The sequence below is a fragment of the Sturnus vulgaris genome, chromosome 20 (genome assembly GCF_052056855.1).
Source record: "Sturnus vulgaris isolate bStuVul1 chromosome 20, bStuVul1.hap1, whole genome shotgun sequence".
NCBI lineage: Eukaryota > Metazoa > Chordata > Aves > Passeriformes > Sturnidae > Sturnus > Sturnus vulgaris.
In genome coordinates, this window is record NC_142262.1 from 7304127 (window position 1) to 7318502 (window position 14376).

Consider the following 14376-nt stretch of genomic DNA (forward strand, 5'->3'; position numbering starts at 1 on the left):
GCCAGGAGCAGGGCTGTGGGCAAAGCTGGGAGCAGGCAGTGAACTTGTGAAGGCAAAAAGAGCCTGTCCAGGCTTTCCTACTCACTAGGTTAGAGAGCAGTTAGGACCAACCAGTTGCCCAGACCTCCTGACAAAAAGATTTTCCTGTGCTAACAGAATTGGGAAGCCAACCTATCATGTGGGACTGCAGCAATCGACAGAGCAAGAGTCCCTTACCCAGTCAATCTTTCCACACATAGCATTTAAATCCAAATCTTGTCACTCAGCTAAGAATTACAGTGATACTGGGAGCTGGAACAGGACCTCACCTGAGGCAGAATGATAGTCTTGGAATTGTCAGCCCACACTACTTCCACCTTACTGCTGACATCCACACGAGCCACCTGTCCAACTGAAGGCTGTGGAGACAAGAGTGGTTTGTCAGTCCCTTTTCTTCCCCAGGCATTTCAGTGCAGAGCACGAAGGATTTGAGAAACACATTCCCCAGCTGGAGAACCACCTAGAGGAACACCTGCACCCTACATACAGAAACCACACAACTCTGCCATGGAGGTGGGGAGAACTCCTCTCCACAAGGAGCAGGGGAGCTGGTCTGGCCCTGAGATCCCGGTCTTTGACAGGACCAGTGGCCTTTCAGTGGCAGCAAGGGACAGGTCCTCCGTGGAATGGGGGTGCCCTCTAGTGGGGTGCCTTCAGCCCCCCCACCCAACACCCAGCACCAGGGGCTCCACAGAGAGCACAGGCATGAACAAACAAGCCACAGTTGTGCAGGGTGTGCAGGCAAGGAGCACCTTGCCCTGCAGCAGGTTATTTAGGTCAGCTGAGCAGGCTGGGATGTGTTTCATGCTGTAAGAGCCACACTAAATCTTTTAACACTTTTTTAGGGCAGCAGGCTCAAAAGCTGGAGGTCTCTCCAGGGGTGCTTCTGCTACAATACAAATCGTTCCTTCTTCCCCCAAGGAGATCCATCAGCTCAACAAAATTAACATGAACATAGCTCAGTCATCATAGCTGAACCCCAGTCTTCTGTTGCTATGTGAAACCAGTTTCATGACAAACCCTTCATGGCTGCTCAGGAGCTCACAGGATATCCTTTTATTAGAAGTTACTCTGAAATCCTAAGCAAGAGTTTTATGAAAAGCCTTCAGGCATATGTTCAGCTCTTGTCTCAGCTTCATTCTTACTCTGCTGCAGACTGTCATTAAGGTCAAAGGATTTCAAGGTTACATCTCCACCAGACAGAGATCTGATGTGTTACTCACGACAGCAGGGGACATCAACATAAAATCATTTGGAAGCTAGGGAGTTTAGGATGCCCGTGTGGGGCCTGAAGCCTTCCTATCAGCTTTTCCCAGTGTCTCCAGCAATACCTGGTGACCTGGTGACAATGTGGTCACGGCACGGTGGCCAGCACTCACCTCGTCCTCCTTGGCCGCGGCTCCGTCGGAGTTGCCGATGCGGATGACGATGTCGGTGGTGCGGAAGCGAAAGTCCGGGTGATCGGCGATGTCGTACACGCTCACATCCTCCTCCTCCCCGATCAGCTGCACCAAGACAGTGCAACACATCAGCCCCAGGAGGCTGCACTGACCCCCAGAACACACCTTCAGCACTCCAAAGCACTTTGGGTTTTATTTCGTCCCTTTTTAGCTGCTCTGACAGCCTGCAAGGGGTTGCTGCTGTCCCTCTTTGTCACCTCATCCAGCAGCATGTGGATCAAGGCACAACAATGAAAGCAAGCAGATATTCTGTCTCATCTGCTCACCCTCACTTTCACTTCAGGATCCATGTCAACACAACAAGGAGATGTGCAACCAGAGTTTATTCCCTTCTGAACACCCAGATTTCTCAAAGCAGTTCACTGGGGCCCAAAGGGCGAGGGTTTACTTTTGAAATTATCCAAGGCAACAGGAAGTATCTGACAAAAAACTTGTCATTTAATGGGAAACATCCTTCCTTTGATTTCTCCTGGAGAAAGAGAGCTAGGAACACACAAATTAAGAGAATAAATGGAGCACAACCCTAGGCCAGACTCATGTTCTGCTTCTGCATGTGAAGGGCCCTGTTCAGTTATGACAATGTAGTCTGGCAGGCTAAAACAAAGCAGTGTCAAGGCCCCCCTCTCATCTCCAACTAGACTGCAGTCTATCAAGACTCTGGAAAATACAGCATTCCTACATATCCCAAGAAAAAGGCATTAGGGTAACTATGGGCAATAGTACCTGGCAGAGGCAAGCACAACAACGTGCAATAGATTGATTCTCTTTCTATGAACCATGCAAAGACGTGGGGAGGAAAAATTCTTAGAGTGAACTCAAGAAATCAATTGTCTGTGACAACCTTAGCAAAAATCTTCATCCATACTAGAACCTGATGATACCATGGGATGTAAATTATCTGTCTGGTCTTTGCTACCTCACAGGCATCTACAAATACGAAGTGACATCACCTCTAGCTAAGCCTCCCAGGCCCGTAAGCACTGGTCCCTTCCTCAAGGACACACAGTCAATGCAGAGCTGATTTCCAGGCTTATCTATGTTTATCTGTGATGCCTGTGTTATTTCGTGGCTGTTTTCTTTTAGCTGGTTGCAGCAGCCACTGGCTCCTGCACTTACCTCCACATCATCTCCACTGGGTTTCAGCTTGAACCACTTCACCACACAGGTACGGCCGATGTGGTCCCCAGACTGCACCACTCCATACAACCCAGGATCCTGGGAGCTCTGAGCTTTTGGTCACAATGGTAGGGAAGAAAACAGACAAATCAGGCAAAGGAGCACAGACTTTGCTCAGTGACTGAGACTGTCAGCTCCTGGGCTCTCATGGCTGAAGCCTTCCACTTGTGAATGGCATGAGGAAAAACACTTCTTCCTACACAGTGAAAATTGTTGCCAAACTAGAATGGGTAACTTTAGTTTCCACAGGCTAAGTGTAACTCAGAAGACCAGTCAGACTATTACTCATCAGAAATGGCTACATAAAACAGCCTCTTATTTATGCATATTTCCTGCTTTCCCAGTCTGAGTGTCTTCCAGTCCCCACTGCTGAGGGTCTACCCTTGCTAGAAAAGGAGCTGAGAGCCAGATGGTGCCATCAATATTTAATATCCAAAAGCTGAAAGTCTCCTTGAACTTGTGTCGTGGCCCTCACTAGCATCACCAATTGGTTTGGTGAAGAAAAGGGATTCAAGATGCCTCTGGATCCCAAAACTCTCCACAAAAAAAACGTGAGGGTCATGATAGATCAGCCATACAGAGAAAACAGCCTGAGGTAAGCTGTTTGTTTCTCCTCTCATTCTGGGACAGAGCTCAGAGCTGCTGGCCCTTTCAAGGTGGGCAATCCCTGCTCTGCAGAAATACTGAAAATCTTAGTTTGGCTCCTTAGTATTCATTCTTTCCACATCCTTCCTGTTATCATAGTTCAGCTTTGGTATGTAAATAATACTTCTCTGCTGCCATTCCCACCAAGTTAGCTGAATCACTGCTGTTCCTGTCAGGTGCCCACCTCAAGCGAGCACTAACAGCTACAGAGCAAATTAGGGGATCCAAACTGAACAACATTTTGCAATTAAGAGCATTGTTCTGACACCCAATACCTCTTTTGTCCACCACAAAATCGCCGGGGCAGAACTCGTTGTTGTCCAGATGATGCACAGGGATCAGCTCATTGGAGCGGATGTTCGTCTCCACGGTGCCATCCTGCCACATCACATCAGCTGAAGTCATCGTGGTCACCACTTCCACAGCAACCCTGGCAGCACAGAAAGGCAATGAGTTACTAAAGGGAACATCAGAGATCAAGATGGACCTCAGTAACACACAGCTACGTGGATCAGCAGGCTGGGAAGCAACTCAGGAAAGCCCACGTAGAGCCCATGGATGCAGCTACACGGAGGCTTTGTTTTGATGGGTTCTCAACCCCTGCAGGTGTTACATTGCTCAAGGAGGACTTTCTAGGGAGCTCCTGCTGAGTTAATTTTTATTCCTATGGAGGCAAATTAACATCTACTAGAACCCCCTTTCTGCCCCTGACAGGAGCTTCAAATAGTTTGAAACTTGAGATCTTCTCCACTGAAGCACCTTCCAGCCTGACAGCTCTGAGGAGACTTTGAAACTTGAAGAACACACGACTGGAAAGATAAATCATCACAGCCCTTCCAGGGAGAAAAAAAACAAAAAGAAAAGAGGCAACACATTGAGTGTGGGTAAAGCAAAAGGATTTTGTTTAAAAGAGAAGAATGTCCTTCTGAGCTGTTCAAACACAGGCATGTCTCTGCAGCTCAAAAATTAAATCCAAACGTGCCACAATGGACCATATGCTGGCTCTCTGCTGTGAGGCTTGACAGGGATGCCTGAGGAGGCAAAGTTCTTGGGACAGGAGGGACAGTCTAACTGGACACTCTTTTAATGAGCCCTCCACTAATTTCATCTCTCCTACGGCACAGAACAAACCAAATCCCACATTGGCTTTAAATCTTCCCTTTACTTTGCTGGCCAGGCCTTCCAGAATAACACAAGTGCTGGATTTATGTTGGTTTCAAAACCAAATCAGAAAGAAAATACAATAGGCAAATACAGCTGTTTGCCACCAGCCTGTTTTTGCAGACGTCAGAGAAATATTTTTAAGTGGAAACAAGTTTTTAGTAGGGCCAGCACTCAATAGCAAGAAATTAACAGAGGATCTGTAACAAGCCAAGTGTCTGTGTGATATGCAACAAAATGGTTTCTGCTGCACACAGGACATGTGCAGCTGAGGATGGGAGTGGAAAGGCTGTGAAAGGGAAATGAGGCACTCTTGTCTGCAGCAGAGGCTTCAATCAAAAATCAAGACTTGATGTTAATAAAAATTCCTGTATTCCCTCACTAAAAGATATCCAGAGGTGTATGTGCTGCACAGAGAGCAGCAGCAGGTCACTCACTGATGGCAAAGCCACATGCTGAGCTGGCCCCTGCAGTCACACTGCCCAGGAACTGACACATCACATGTGGTGACTAAGTGCAGGCAGCCCAAGCACTTGGCATTTCTGAGCAATGCCTGGCAGAACATCCCTGATGGCCTCAGCATCCCCTCAAAGGAATATCCAACAGCACTGGCCCCTCACACTGAGCTGTGCCCAGCTGCCACATGTACCCTTCACAGCATCAGCTGGGGGCTCTCAGTCTGTGCTGAAAAAGCCTCCATCTCCTACTCTGTGTGTGTTGTGGTTGTCTCTGCATCTCCTTGTATAGAGCTGTCCTGATCCAGCACTGGAATTTCTTGGGGCTGCCACAGGGATATCTCCCCACTGTCTATATGGTGCAGAGAGCCACCAGGTGCCCTAGCTTAGGTTTTGCTCTCCTTAGCAAAACCTTCAGTAAAACAGAGACACTCAGTGGGGGAGTGAGACATGAAAAGTGAACTGAGAATCTGTTCCCAGGAACTCTATCACACACTCCCATTTTTTCTCACACTTGGATACTGGTCTGCTGGGCTTTGTGACCTTCAAACCTCATTTCTCCAGAACTCACAAGGAGTACAAGAACCACTCACAGGCAAGGCTAAATACCTACAAAAAATGCAAATGAAGTTCACGACACTCTCAAACTACTGGATCTCCTGAATAATCTCTGATAATGTCACTTTCCTGGGAGAATTCTCACATGTGCTCCTGTACCTGTTGATGCAGAATCTGTACACAACTAAGCAACCCAGGGAGGCCAGCAGACAGGCAGACCACTTGTCAGATGTCCTTGAATCCCATGAAAACAATTTAAACATTCCTAAGTTAAAGGCAAAAGCTGCCGAGATCCAGTTTTATCTAGAAACGGGCAGATACATGCAGTGCTTCCTCCCTCAAGCTACTGAAATAAATTCTTCCAAGGCCCTCAAGGAGTGAGTTCAATTCATTCATTAAAAAATTCTAATATTAAGAAGTATACTGCTGGCAAAAATTGCAGATCTCAGCAGAGCAGGGTGAGGATAACAGAGACCACAGCAGCATTACCACCTGCCAGCTCAGAGCTCTGTGCTGCTCTGGAAACAGCTCTCTAGGATAAGCTGTCCATTCCTAGCATGGTCTGTCCTCAGCCTCTCTGCAGAAGCTGCCAATAAGGTAACCAATTAGTGTCATGTTTAAGCTGTGTGATCTTTATTCACCTCTTTCCCTGCACACAGAGTCTAGCACAGCACAGATATGCTGTCAATGCCCGAGGCACAGCTGAAATGGAATAGCATCAGTGTCAGGTCACATGGCCCCAGTTTCATCAGAAGCTGGACTGAGACCAAGCTGATTCCACACAGGCCACTGCACAGTCATCACAAGGTAACTGCTGTCAGTTACTACCAAACTGTGCCCAAACTCCCCAGCACCCTGCACCTTGACTTCAGGTGGTGCTTCACAGCTGAGCACTTGGGTAAGGGAGATTTTGGCAATTACACGTGGGTGTGGAAATCCAGCTCACCTGTCTCCTGGCTTAAACTCTCGTGAAACCTTGGTCTTCTTCTTCTTGTGCTTCCGCTTCAAGTTTTTGATGGAAAGAGGGATGCTCTTCTTGCGGCAGGTGCCACTGCCACTCTGGGACGAGGCAGTGGAGCTAGCAGAAGAGGTGACAGAACTGGTGTCATCAGTGTCATCAGCTGCCTCATCGTCAGCATCCTGCTCCATGGACTGGAGCCGGTAGTCAGGCAGCCCTTCATCCTTCAGGAGAAAGGGAGGCTGCTGCTGCCGCGCTGCTGCTCCGCCTTTCTCCTTCCCTGCTTCTTCAGGCTGCTCCTCCTTTCTCTCCCCAGGACTTGGTGCACTGTTGGAAGAGTCATCCAGCTCACACTTGGATTCAGGTTTAAGCTCTTCTGATTTTTGGTCAGCAGCTGCAGCAGACTCTTTGTCAGGGGCTTCACTGGTGCCCTGAGACTCCGGGGAGCACGACATTATTTTCACGATCTGCTTCTTCAGCAGCCGTCTCACCTGGACAGAGCAGACGTGGGTCAGACCTGTGCCTGGACACTCAGCAGGCTGCCAGCCAGCCTAAGGAATGCTCAGCTTTGTGCAGGGAAAAACAGTACCCATGGGGTTCTGCAAATTTCACCTGCACCAGACTATTCTGCAAACCAGCATCTCACAGTGCTCTGCTCAGGAGCAGCACTGCACTAACACAAATACAGTAAGCTCTTCTCCTTCAGCTTATTTTAAGCATGTTTTGAACTTTTTTGTTATGGAAGGTCACAAGAAGCTGCACAAGTTAATCCATGTAACAGGCACAGACAGAAAGGTCACCATTTGCACACTGATGACATCCTGTTGTTCTAGGAACACCAGGGCTTTACAACCAGTAGGTACAGATCATAGCATAACTAACTTGGCTTAGGAAGCAAAACCAACTTCCTTGTTTCACTGTAGCAAGGATTTAACTGAACCTTTCATCTCCATGAGAATTCTAAGGAAAACAACGTGCTTTTAAGTCCCAGCTGTCAGAGCACACTTGACCCCTGCAATGTGACACTTCTGCATTGAGGCTGTGTTCATGTTCTCTCAAGGTGTAGCTGCATGCTTCACCCAGAGCAGTCAGACCTCTCTACAAGGTGACTTCCCTGCTGGCAACAACAAGTCATTACTCTTCACAACCATTTCAGGAGTCACATTTCAGACCACATGACTACCAGGAAGATCTCTGCTTTAAAAGCCACAGTGACCACAAATGCCTAGAGAAGTCAAGGTCTCCCTCAACCCCTCAACTCACCTTTTTGGCAACTGATCCTTCACCCAGGACACAGTTCCTCTCTGGACATTCACAGGTGATTTTTGCAGGTTCCACTTTGTCTGGGAACACGTAGAGGCACCTTTCCCCAAGCTGCCTTTGGGCATGGTCAAAGCACCCCAGACGCTTTACCCTGGCAGAACAGGAGAGCCATGAGCACAGAACAGTAACAGAACCCAGCAGTACCCAGGGCTTTCACAAGGCTGGCATGGCCTCACACCAACAGTGCTGCTTCAGGGGTGGCAGAGCACCACACCAAATAATTTCCAGGCACACAGTTCTAAAGGAGAAGTGGGAATCTCACCAGGGACTGGGTGGGGACACAAAGGGTTTGGGTGGGACACAAGTCACTCCTCTCCCTGTAGCTCCTCCCTTCCCCTCAGAGAGAGCTGCCAAGAGACACTTGGGTTTTTTTACTGTAATTTGAGAGCTGTTCCCCTCCAGCACATGAGCTCCAGGTAGGACCCATGCTGACAGTGCTGCTGCTCATCTGACTTTGTCTTTTGAGCTTTCCCAGCCCATTCCGGCAGCTGCAGCCTGCAGAGGGCACCAGTTACTGCCTCAGCACCAGCCCGGGCTGCAGCCGCACCCCTGAGCCCCACCCCAGCCACACACGGAGCTGCAGCCTGCTCCAGGCAGCAGTCAAAGGACAAGCGAAGAAAGAAGCTGCTGCCAGAGCACTTGGTGCACCTGTCACCTGGAGAGAACTTGGCATTAGCGGGATGCTTGCCCTCGTGCTGGTAACTCAAGTGTCTGCTAAACTAATTTGGAAACTGTTTTCTCGTATTTTTGAAGCTCTGCGATATGCAGGCGTGCAACATGGAAAAAAAACCAAAACAGCATTGGAAAACAGCTGGAAATAGCAGCACTGTGTCTCTTCACTCGGTAGTCCTGGCACCCACAGTCTGCAGGGCCTGAGTGCTGGGAGTGAAAAGGGTTTTCAAGGGATCTCACCTGGACAGCTTCTCCTGGCTGATTATCGAGGGAGGAGGGCTCACACTGTCAGTACCTCCAGGACAGAAGCTTTTAGTGATCCAAGTAACCTTTAGTTCTACCACCTGTACCTACAATGTAGTGATAGCAAAGGCAATTTAACATTTCAGAGACTTTCCCAGACCAATGTCTCAGATCTGAAAGTTTACAAATAGGATAGTGGCAAATCTGCTTTTATCATTTAATGTGGGCAAGTGCAGTTTCACCACATTCAGAACAATCACAGTTCCCCCATAGCCTGATCTCTGACAACAAAGAGTCTACAGCTATTAACTCCAAGGAAAGAAAAGTGGCTTGGGAAGGAAGATATGGTACATACAAATTAGCAGTCCAATGTCACAAAGAGATATCCTAATGGACTTGGAGCTGCTCCTTTAAGCAAAGAGTCAGCAATATTTCTCCCTTTTTGAACAGCATGCAACATTAAGTTTCAATAGATGTGCTCCTACTGCCCTAACGATCAATAGCACTGCCCTCTGAGCGTGCTGACACGTCATCTCTTTACAGGAGGCCAGCAGGAACCCTTGCTAGGATGCTCAAAAGTCCTGCCAGTCCCCAATGAGGAATTTGTCACCTCAGAACACCACAGACACAGCACATTTGCTCTTGGGAGGTTACCATGGCAAGCTGACTCTGCTCCAAGCAGTCAGCCAGGGACCATGCAAAGCAGAAGGTGGCCATGTGTCAGGGTGCCAGTTCTTACCTCTTCCACCACCACTCTGAACTTGCTCTTTGTGCTCAGAACAGGCTTCACACCCGAGAGCCACTGTACACTGGAGAACACTTTAGATGGCCCAATGAGGACTTGTCCAGGATAAAAGCCATATGAATCATCAAAGAAGAGACCCTGTGGGAGAAATGGAGGGGAGAAAGTCCCATAAAGGACTCTAAGGTTTAATATTCCAGCACTTCCCTTCCATCTTTTGTGATCAGTAAGATTAACTATAAAGGTAAAGTCTGCAAGATGCCCATCTCCTGAAGGCAACCCAACAGTTCCTATAGCAACCTGCTCTGTCACACATCCAAACAGGACCAGGACTTGGTGCAGGAGAAGCAAAGGTACTTGCAAGAAACACAAGATGCATAGTTCCACATAGAGGCTCTCTCAGTAACAAGGTAGCCAAGGTCAGCCAGGCAAGGACACTTTTCTCTTTTCCATGCTCTAATTCAAGCACCTACATCTTTCAGAGGCAGAGGATGTGTGCCTTCACTCCTTTGCTTGTCAAATTAACTGTGTAAGTATTATTCCTGTCTCAGGTGGATTAGTTAATATGACAGTTCTTTGAAAACAAAAACAGGACAGTAAACACAACAATTGCTTTCCTAGAGTTCCTTCCCACTGATAGTGAGATTCAGAGTGTGGGGGCGGACAGAGCAGTTTAGGGTAGATAAAATACTGAGCACAAAACTGCATCATGTGTTGTAATTTGTCAGAAGGGATAAGAGCAGTGTGACAAGATCTAAGTCAGGTAAGCATCTAACACACAGCAATTCTGAGCACAGGATCAAGAGTAACACTGGAGACAGCCTGTGATCCAGCCCAAACTGAGACTCCCCAGAGGACTCTGTACACTTTAAAGGCAGCCTGACTCAAAACAAGCCATCTCAAAATTGGGTAACCAGAAGCTGAATGTTGCCACAACATCCATTTAGTGAGCAGAAAACACACAACACAACCCAAAATAGCAGAGACTGAAGTATTGGAGAATATCGAGTGACAGACCATTCTTTTTCTGTACAGAACCAGAAAACCACAGCAGCACATCCTATCGAACTGATATTCCATTTACTCTTCAACAAGCTGGCATCAAGTTTTAGCAGAAGTGCAGTTTTAGATCAAAGGGACCTTTGCTTTGAAGGCTGGGAAGGATAAGAGCTCAGTGCTTTGCTAGTTCCTAAGAATCCCACGTCATCCTCTGTCATCTCCCAACACTGCTGCCAGGAGTGCAGCAAGGCCCTTTGGAAGAACAAGCAAGCTGTCATCAGCCTTTGAAGGTGAGAGAGGTTAGAGCCCATCACACAGCAAACTGTTTCACCCAAAAGCCAGCAAAACCTTTGCTGCCATGTGATTTGGAAAATGCCAGTATGGTTGTATCTCTCCATTCAAAAAACACCATGCACTGCAGTAACAAGAGACATTATTTTACATGACCTGAAAACCTGCTTCTAGCAGAACACCTGTTAAGCAAAATACCCTTTTCCAGAAGAGGAACAGTTTTTAAAAGCAGTACATTGGGTAAGAGCTTTTAAAGCAGGTGCAGATAGAAGGAGCAGTGAGTGAATTGCCTTGACACCAGCCATCTGACAGGGTGTTACACAAGTTGTTTACAAAGAAACCAGTTGGATGTATCACTTGTAATACCTCCTCAAACCCTGCTCAATACTAACATTACCTTTAAACTGTTACTGTAAATGATACATTCTTAAGATTAATAAATGCCTACGAATTTTGCCTTCTCCCTCCCTCCTGCACAAAAGGTTTCCAAGACAAAGTTGATCAAAAGGACTGTCAGGAGAACCAGCAGCTCACCGAGTCACTGACGTGGGGACAAACATCATACAGCTTGGCTCCATCTTCTGTGCTCATGGAACACCTGGAAAGCAGACAGCAGACACACGGTCACATTTCCAGAGCCAGCACCCCAAAAGCAAACAGTGCCCAAGGAACTGACACTGCCTGAGCGTGTCTGGCCATGCACCCAGCAGGGTATCACTGAGCTTTTATGGTCCAGAGAAAAACTGGTTATAGACAAGCTGTAAAAGCATTAAAGGTATCTGAAAGTCCCATTCAACCAAGCTATGTAACAGGCTGGGTACTGGACAATATCCGTCTGCTGTAAAGGTCCCATTTGTTACTCACACCATGCTAGGACCTAAAGGCAATTTGGGCATATTTCCTTCAGTAATAGCTTCATTTCCAGAATAAGTTCTGGTGGCATTTCAAATGATTAATTAGGAAGAGGCTTTGCAAGCAGTACCTCCCTTTACACAGCTGTGCAGGAGCTGGTACAAGATTCCAAGCAAAGTTTTAAATTGCACCAGTAACTGCAGGCATTACAGATAGATATGTGTGCCTATTTTTCACTCCTAGTTTAATGTACACCTAAGAACCTTCCATCCCGGGTTAACTGCACAGAAACACAGTCAAACTCTCAGATGCATCCACCCATCATCTGCTACAGCTCCCACATTACTCACTTCTCTTAGACAGACTCAGAGCTAGCTGCAGGATTGGGGATTTGACTGTTGTGTTTTAAACATCAATGTCAACACTCAATTTACAAGACAGATGGGTTATTCCCCAGCTGCCAGGCCCATACTCGTCTTGGGCCTCCACTGGTTCCTTCCTTCCCTTGCATCAAGAGTTTGTTGGATAGGACAGGTCTCAGTTACAGAGTGAATGTAGTGTATTCATAAGGGTTAGCACACAAGTCACTGTCTCAGATGTAAGAGGAATAGAATTCAGATCTTTCCCCTGTCTTTGCAGGAATTTCACCATATATTTCTTTCAATATCTCTGGTTAAATCTTTCTCTAGACTTTGGACTGTTTTCATTTATAAAAAATTCAGTGAAAAAGAAAGCTGTTATATCTTTTGGCTGCTTTTTCATATTCGATAAAAACCATTAGCCTGCAAATTTCCACCATTTCAAAGGTAAGAATTCTCCCTGCAGCTCGCTGAAGTTATGCTCTCCTACTGAGAAACAGTCTGGAACAAATACCCATCTTAAACAGCTACTTTTGCAGACGAAAGCACAGTTTAAAGACCAATGTGCTTTAGCTCTGGAGCACTGATCTGCTGGGATTGAAAAAAATTGTCACCTTTCAGACTACAGCTTTTCCAGAGGGTTGGTCAATGAATCTCAATGTTGTCAGAGAAAGATGTATTCTCTTGCTCTACATCTGAAGATTATGCAAGCAGATAACTTACTGCTATGTAAATTAAGCCCAAACTGTTTCTAGTTCTCATAAAACAGATTAGGACTGTGAAAAGCAGGGAGGACAGTCTTCCATAGGAAGGAGAAAAGTACCTGGCTCCATTGGAGAGCTTGAGGATGACCTGATTCTTCAAGTCATAGACCTTGCCCAGCCAGCAGTCATAGGCTATGTAGTCACCATACATGAAAGGCTGTGATGAAAACAGAAAACAAAACTTTATAAATAATTGTTGTAGCTGGAGCCAATTTTTATCACAAAGACTAATTTTTCATTCCAGAAGAGCTCATATCCTACAGTCTCCCCACAGGCTGTGACTTGGGGTGAGATATGACATTCCTGCTCTTCACTCCCAAATTATCTTTATCTCAGAGGAGAAAGAACGATGAAATCCTACCCCACCTGGTCTCTGGAAATCACCTATCCACTCAAAGAGATAAAGAAATATATTAGAGCCTGTTCCAGCTTAACAGAAACATGCCTGACTCATCTCAACTTTTTTATAGCCTGTTTTAACAGCAGTACTGTTGCAGCTCTGGGCCACGGCCATGGGCTGCCCTGGTCAGGTTGCCACACCAGCTTTCCACACTCAGTGCAGGAATCCTCACACAATTTAATGTCAGTCTAGCCCTTCAAGACTATTTGGTCTCAGCAATATGATGAGAAACACAGAACAGATGGGGAGATGAGGAGATGCTGCATCATCTTCTGCTAGGGAGGTTGCTTGCAGCAAGTTTAAAATAAAACCAAACTGCAGATGCATCTTGCACAACATGGATGCTTCGTCTTCAAAAGAGACTTGAAGTACAGCAGCATCCCTCCACACCACCAGGCTCTGGCTCCCGTGTGGATTTTGGCTGTGTTCTCACCCAGATATGCTGCAGGTCTTTGCTGTTGACAGGGTAAAGGATGCAGTTGGTTCCCACCAGCTTCACAGCACACTCGATGTTGACGTCAATTACAGTTCCACACTGACTGTCCTGAAAACACAAAATGGAAAAAAGGTTTGTTACCTAGGGAAGATCCTAAATACAGATGTATGTGTTTTGTGTACATGTTAGAAGTTCAGAGACAAGTAAAATTTAAGACTAAATCCCCTCTTACCCTTCAGGTCCTTGCTGCATTTCACACAACACTGTGAGAGCTCAGAAGGTGAGATCACTATTACAGACCTGTAGTGTTTTCTTCCCAGTTACAATCTGAAATACCTGCTAAAGCAGAGACTCCTGCACCTGGTCAAATAAGACCATACTATATCAGGTCATTAGTATTTACTTGCTTTAAAATCTGCCTGGCTCCCAGCTCTACAGGACCATCATGCAGGTACTGCCTTGAGTCAGCAAAGGCAGGGGTAGATCAACAACAAAACAAATTCTTTAAAGCTCTTGGGACTTTAACTCACATAAGTTTTCAGAACATTATAAATGGCCTTTATTTTGTGTCATACTGAAAAAAAAAAAATCTGGCACCTGTGGTCAAAGGTCACGGTTTGCACCCTGATAATTTACAGCTGGTCTAATTATAATATGGCCTGTCATTATCTCCCTCACTTTTTAACAAAGTTTTAATCTCTTTGGTCCCCAAGAAGAGAAGGCATGCTGTCAGGAGCCTTCTGGGGGCAGCTTGGCAAGGAGCACACAATGTGCACGTTGCTCACACGTATGGTGGAGGCCTGCAAGGAAGGACTGCTAACCCAAACAGTGTCAAAGGCAGCA

At 46.6% G+C, this 14376-nt stretch overlaps 1 protein-coding gene across 1 annotated transcript in view; it reads right to left on the bottom strand.

Annotated features, from left to right (window-relative positions):
• Positions 1 to 14376, bottom strand: part of UBE2O (ubiquitin conjugating enzyme E2 O) — a 62151-nt gene that overhangs the window by 10234 nt on the left and 37541 nt on the right. The window contains exons 3-13 of the mRNA XM_014889157.2: positions 13531 to 13641; positions 12757 to 12854; positions 11257 to 11320; positions 9430 to 9573; positions 8688 to 8797; positions 7716 to 7866; positions 6441 to 6943; positions 3596 to 3750; positions 2616 to 2728; positions 1419 to 1544; positions 309 to 398 (exon numbers count right to left, since the gene is read on the bottom strand). Of these exons, the coding sequence (XP_014744643.2) occupies positions 309 to 398; positions 1419 to 1544; positions 2616 to 2728; positions 3596 to 3750; positions 6441 to 6943; positions 7716 to 7866; positions 8688 to 8797; positions 9430 to 9573; positions 11257 to 11320; positions 12757 to 12854; positions 13531 to 13641 (1665 nt within the window). The remainder of the gene's footprint in view (positions 1 to 308; positions 399 to 1418; positions 1545 to 2615; positions 2729 to 3595; positions 3751 to 6440; positions 6944 to 7715; positions 7867 to 8687; positions 8798 to 9429; positions 9574 to 11256; positions 11321 to 12756; positions 12855 to 13530; positions 13642 to 14376) is intronic.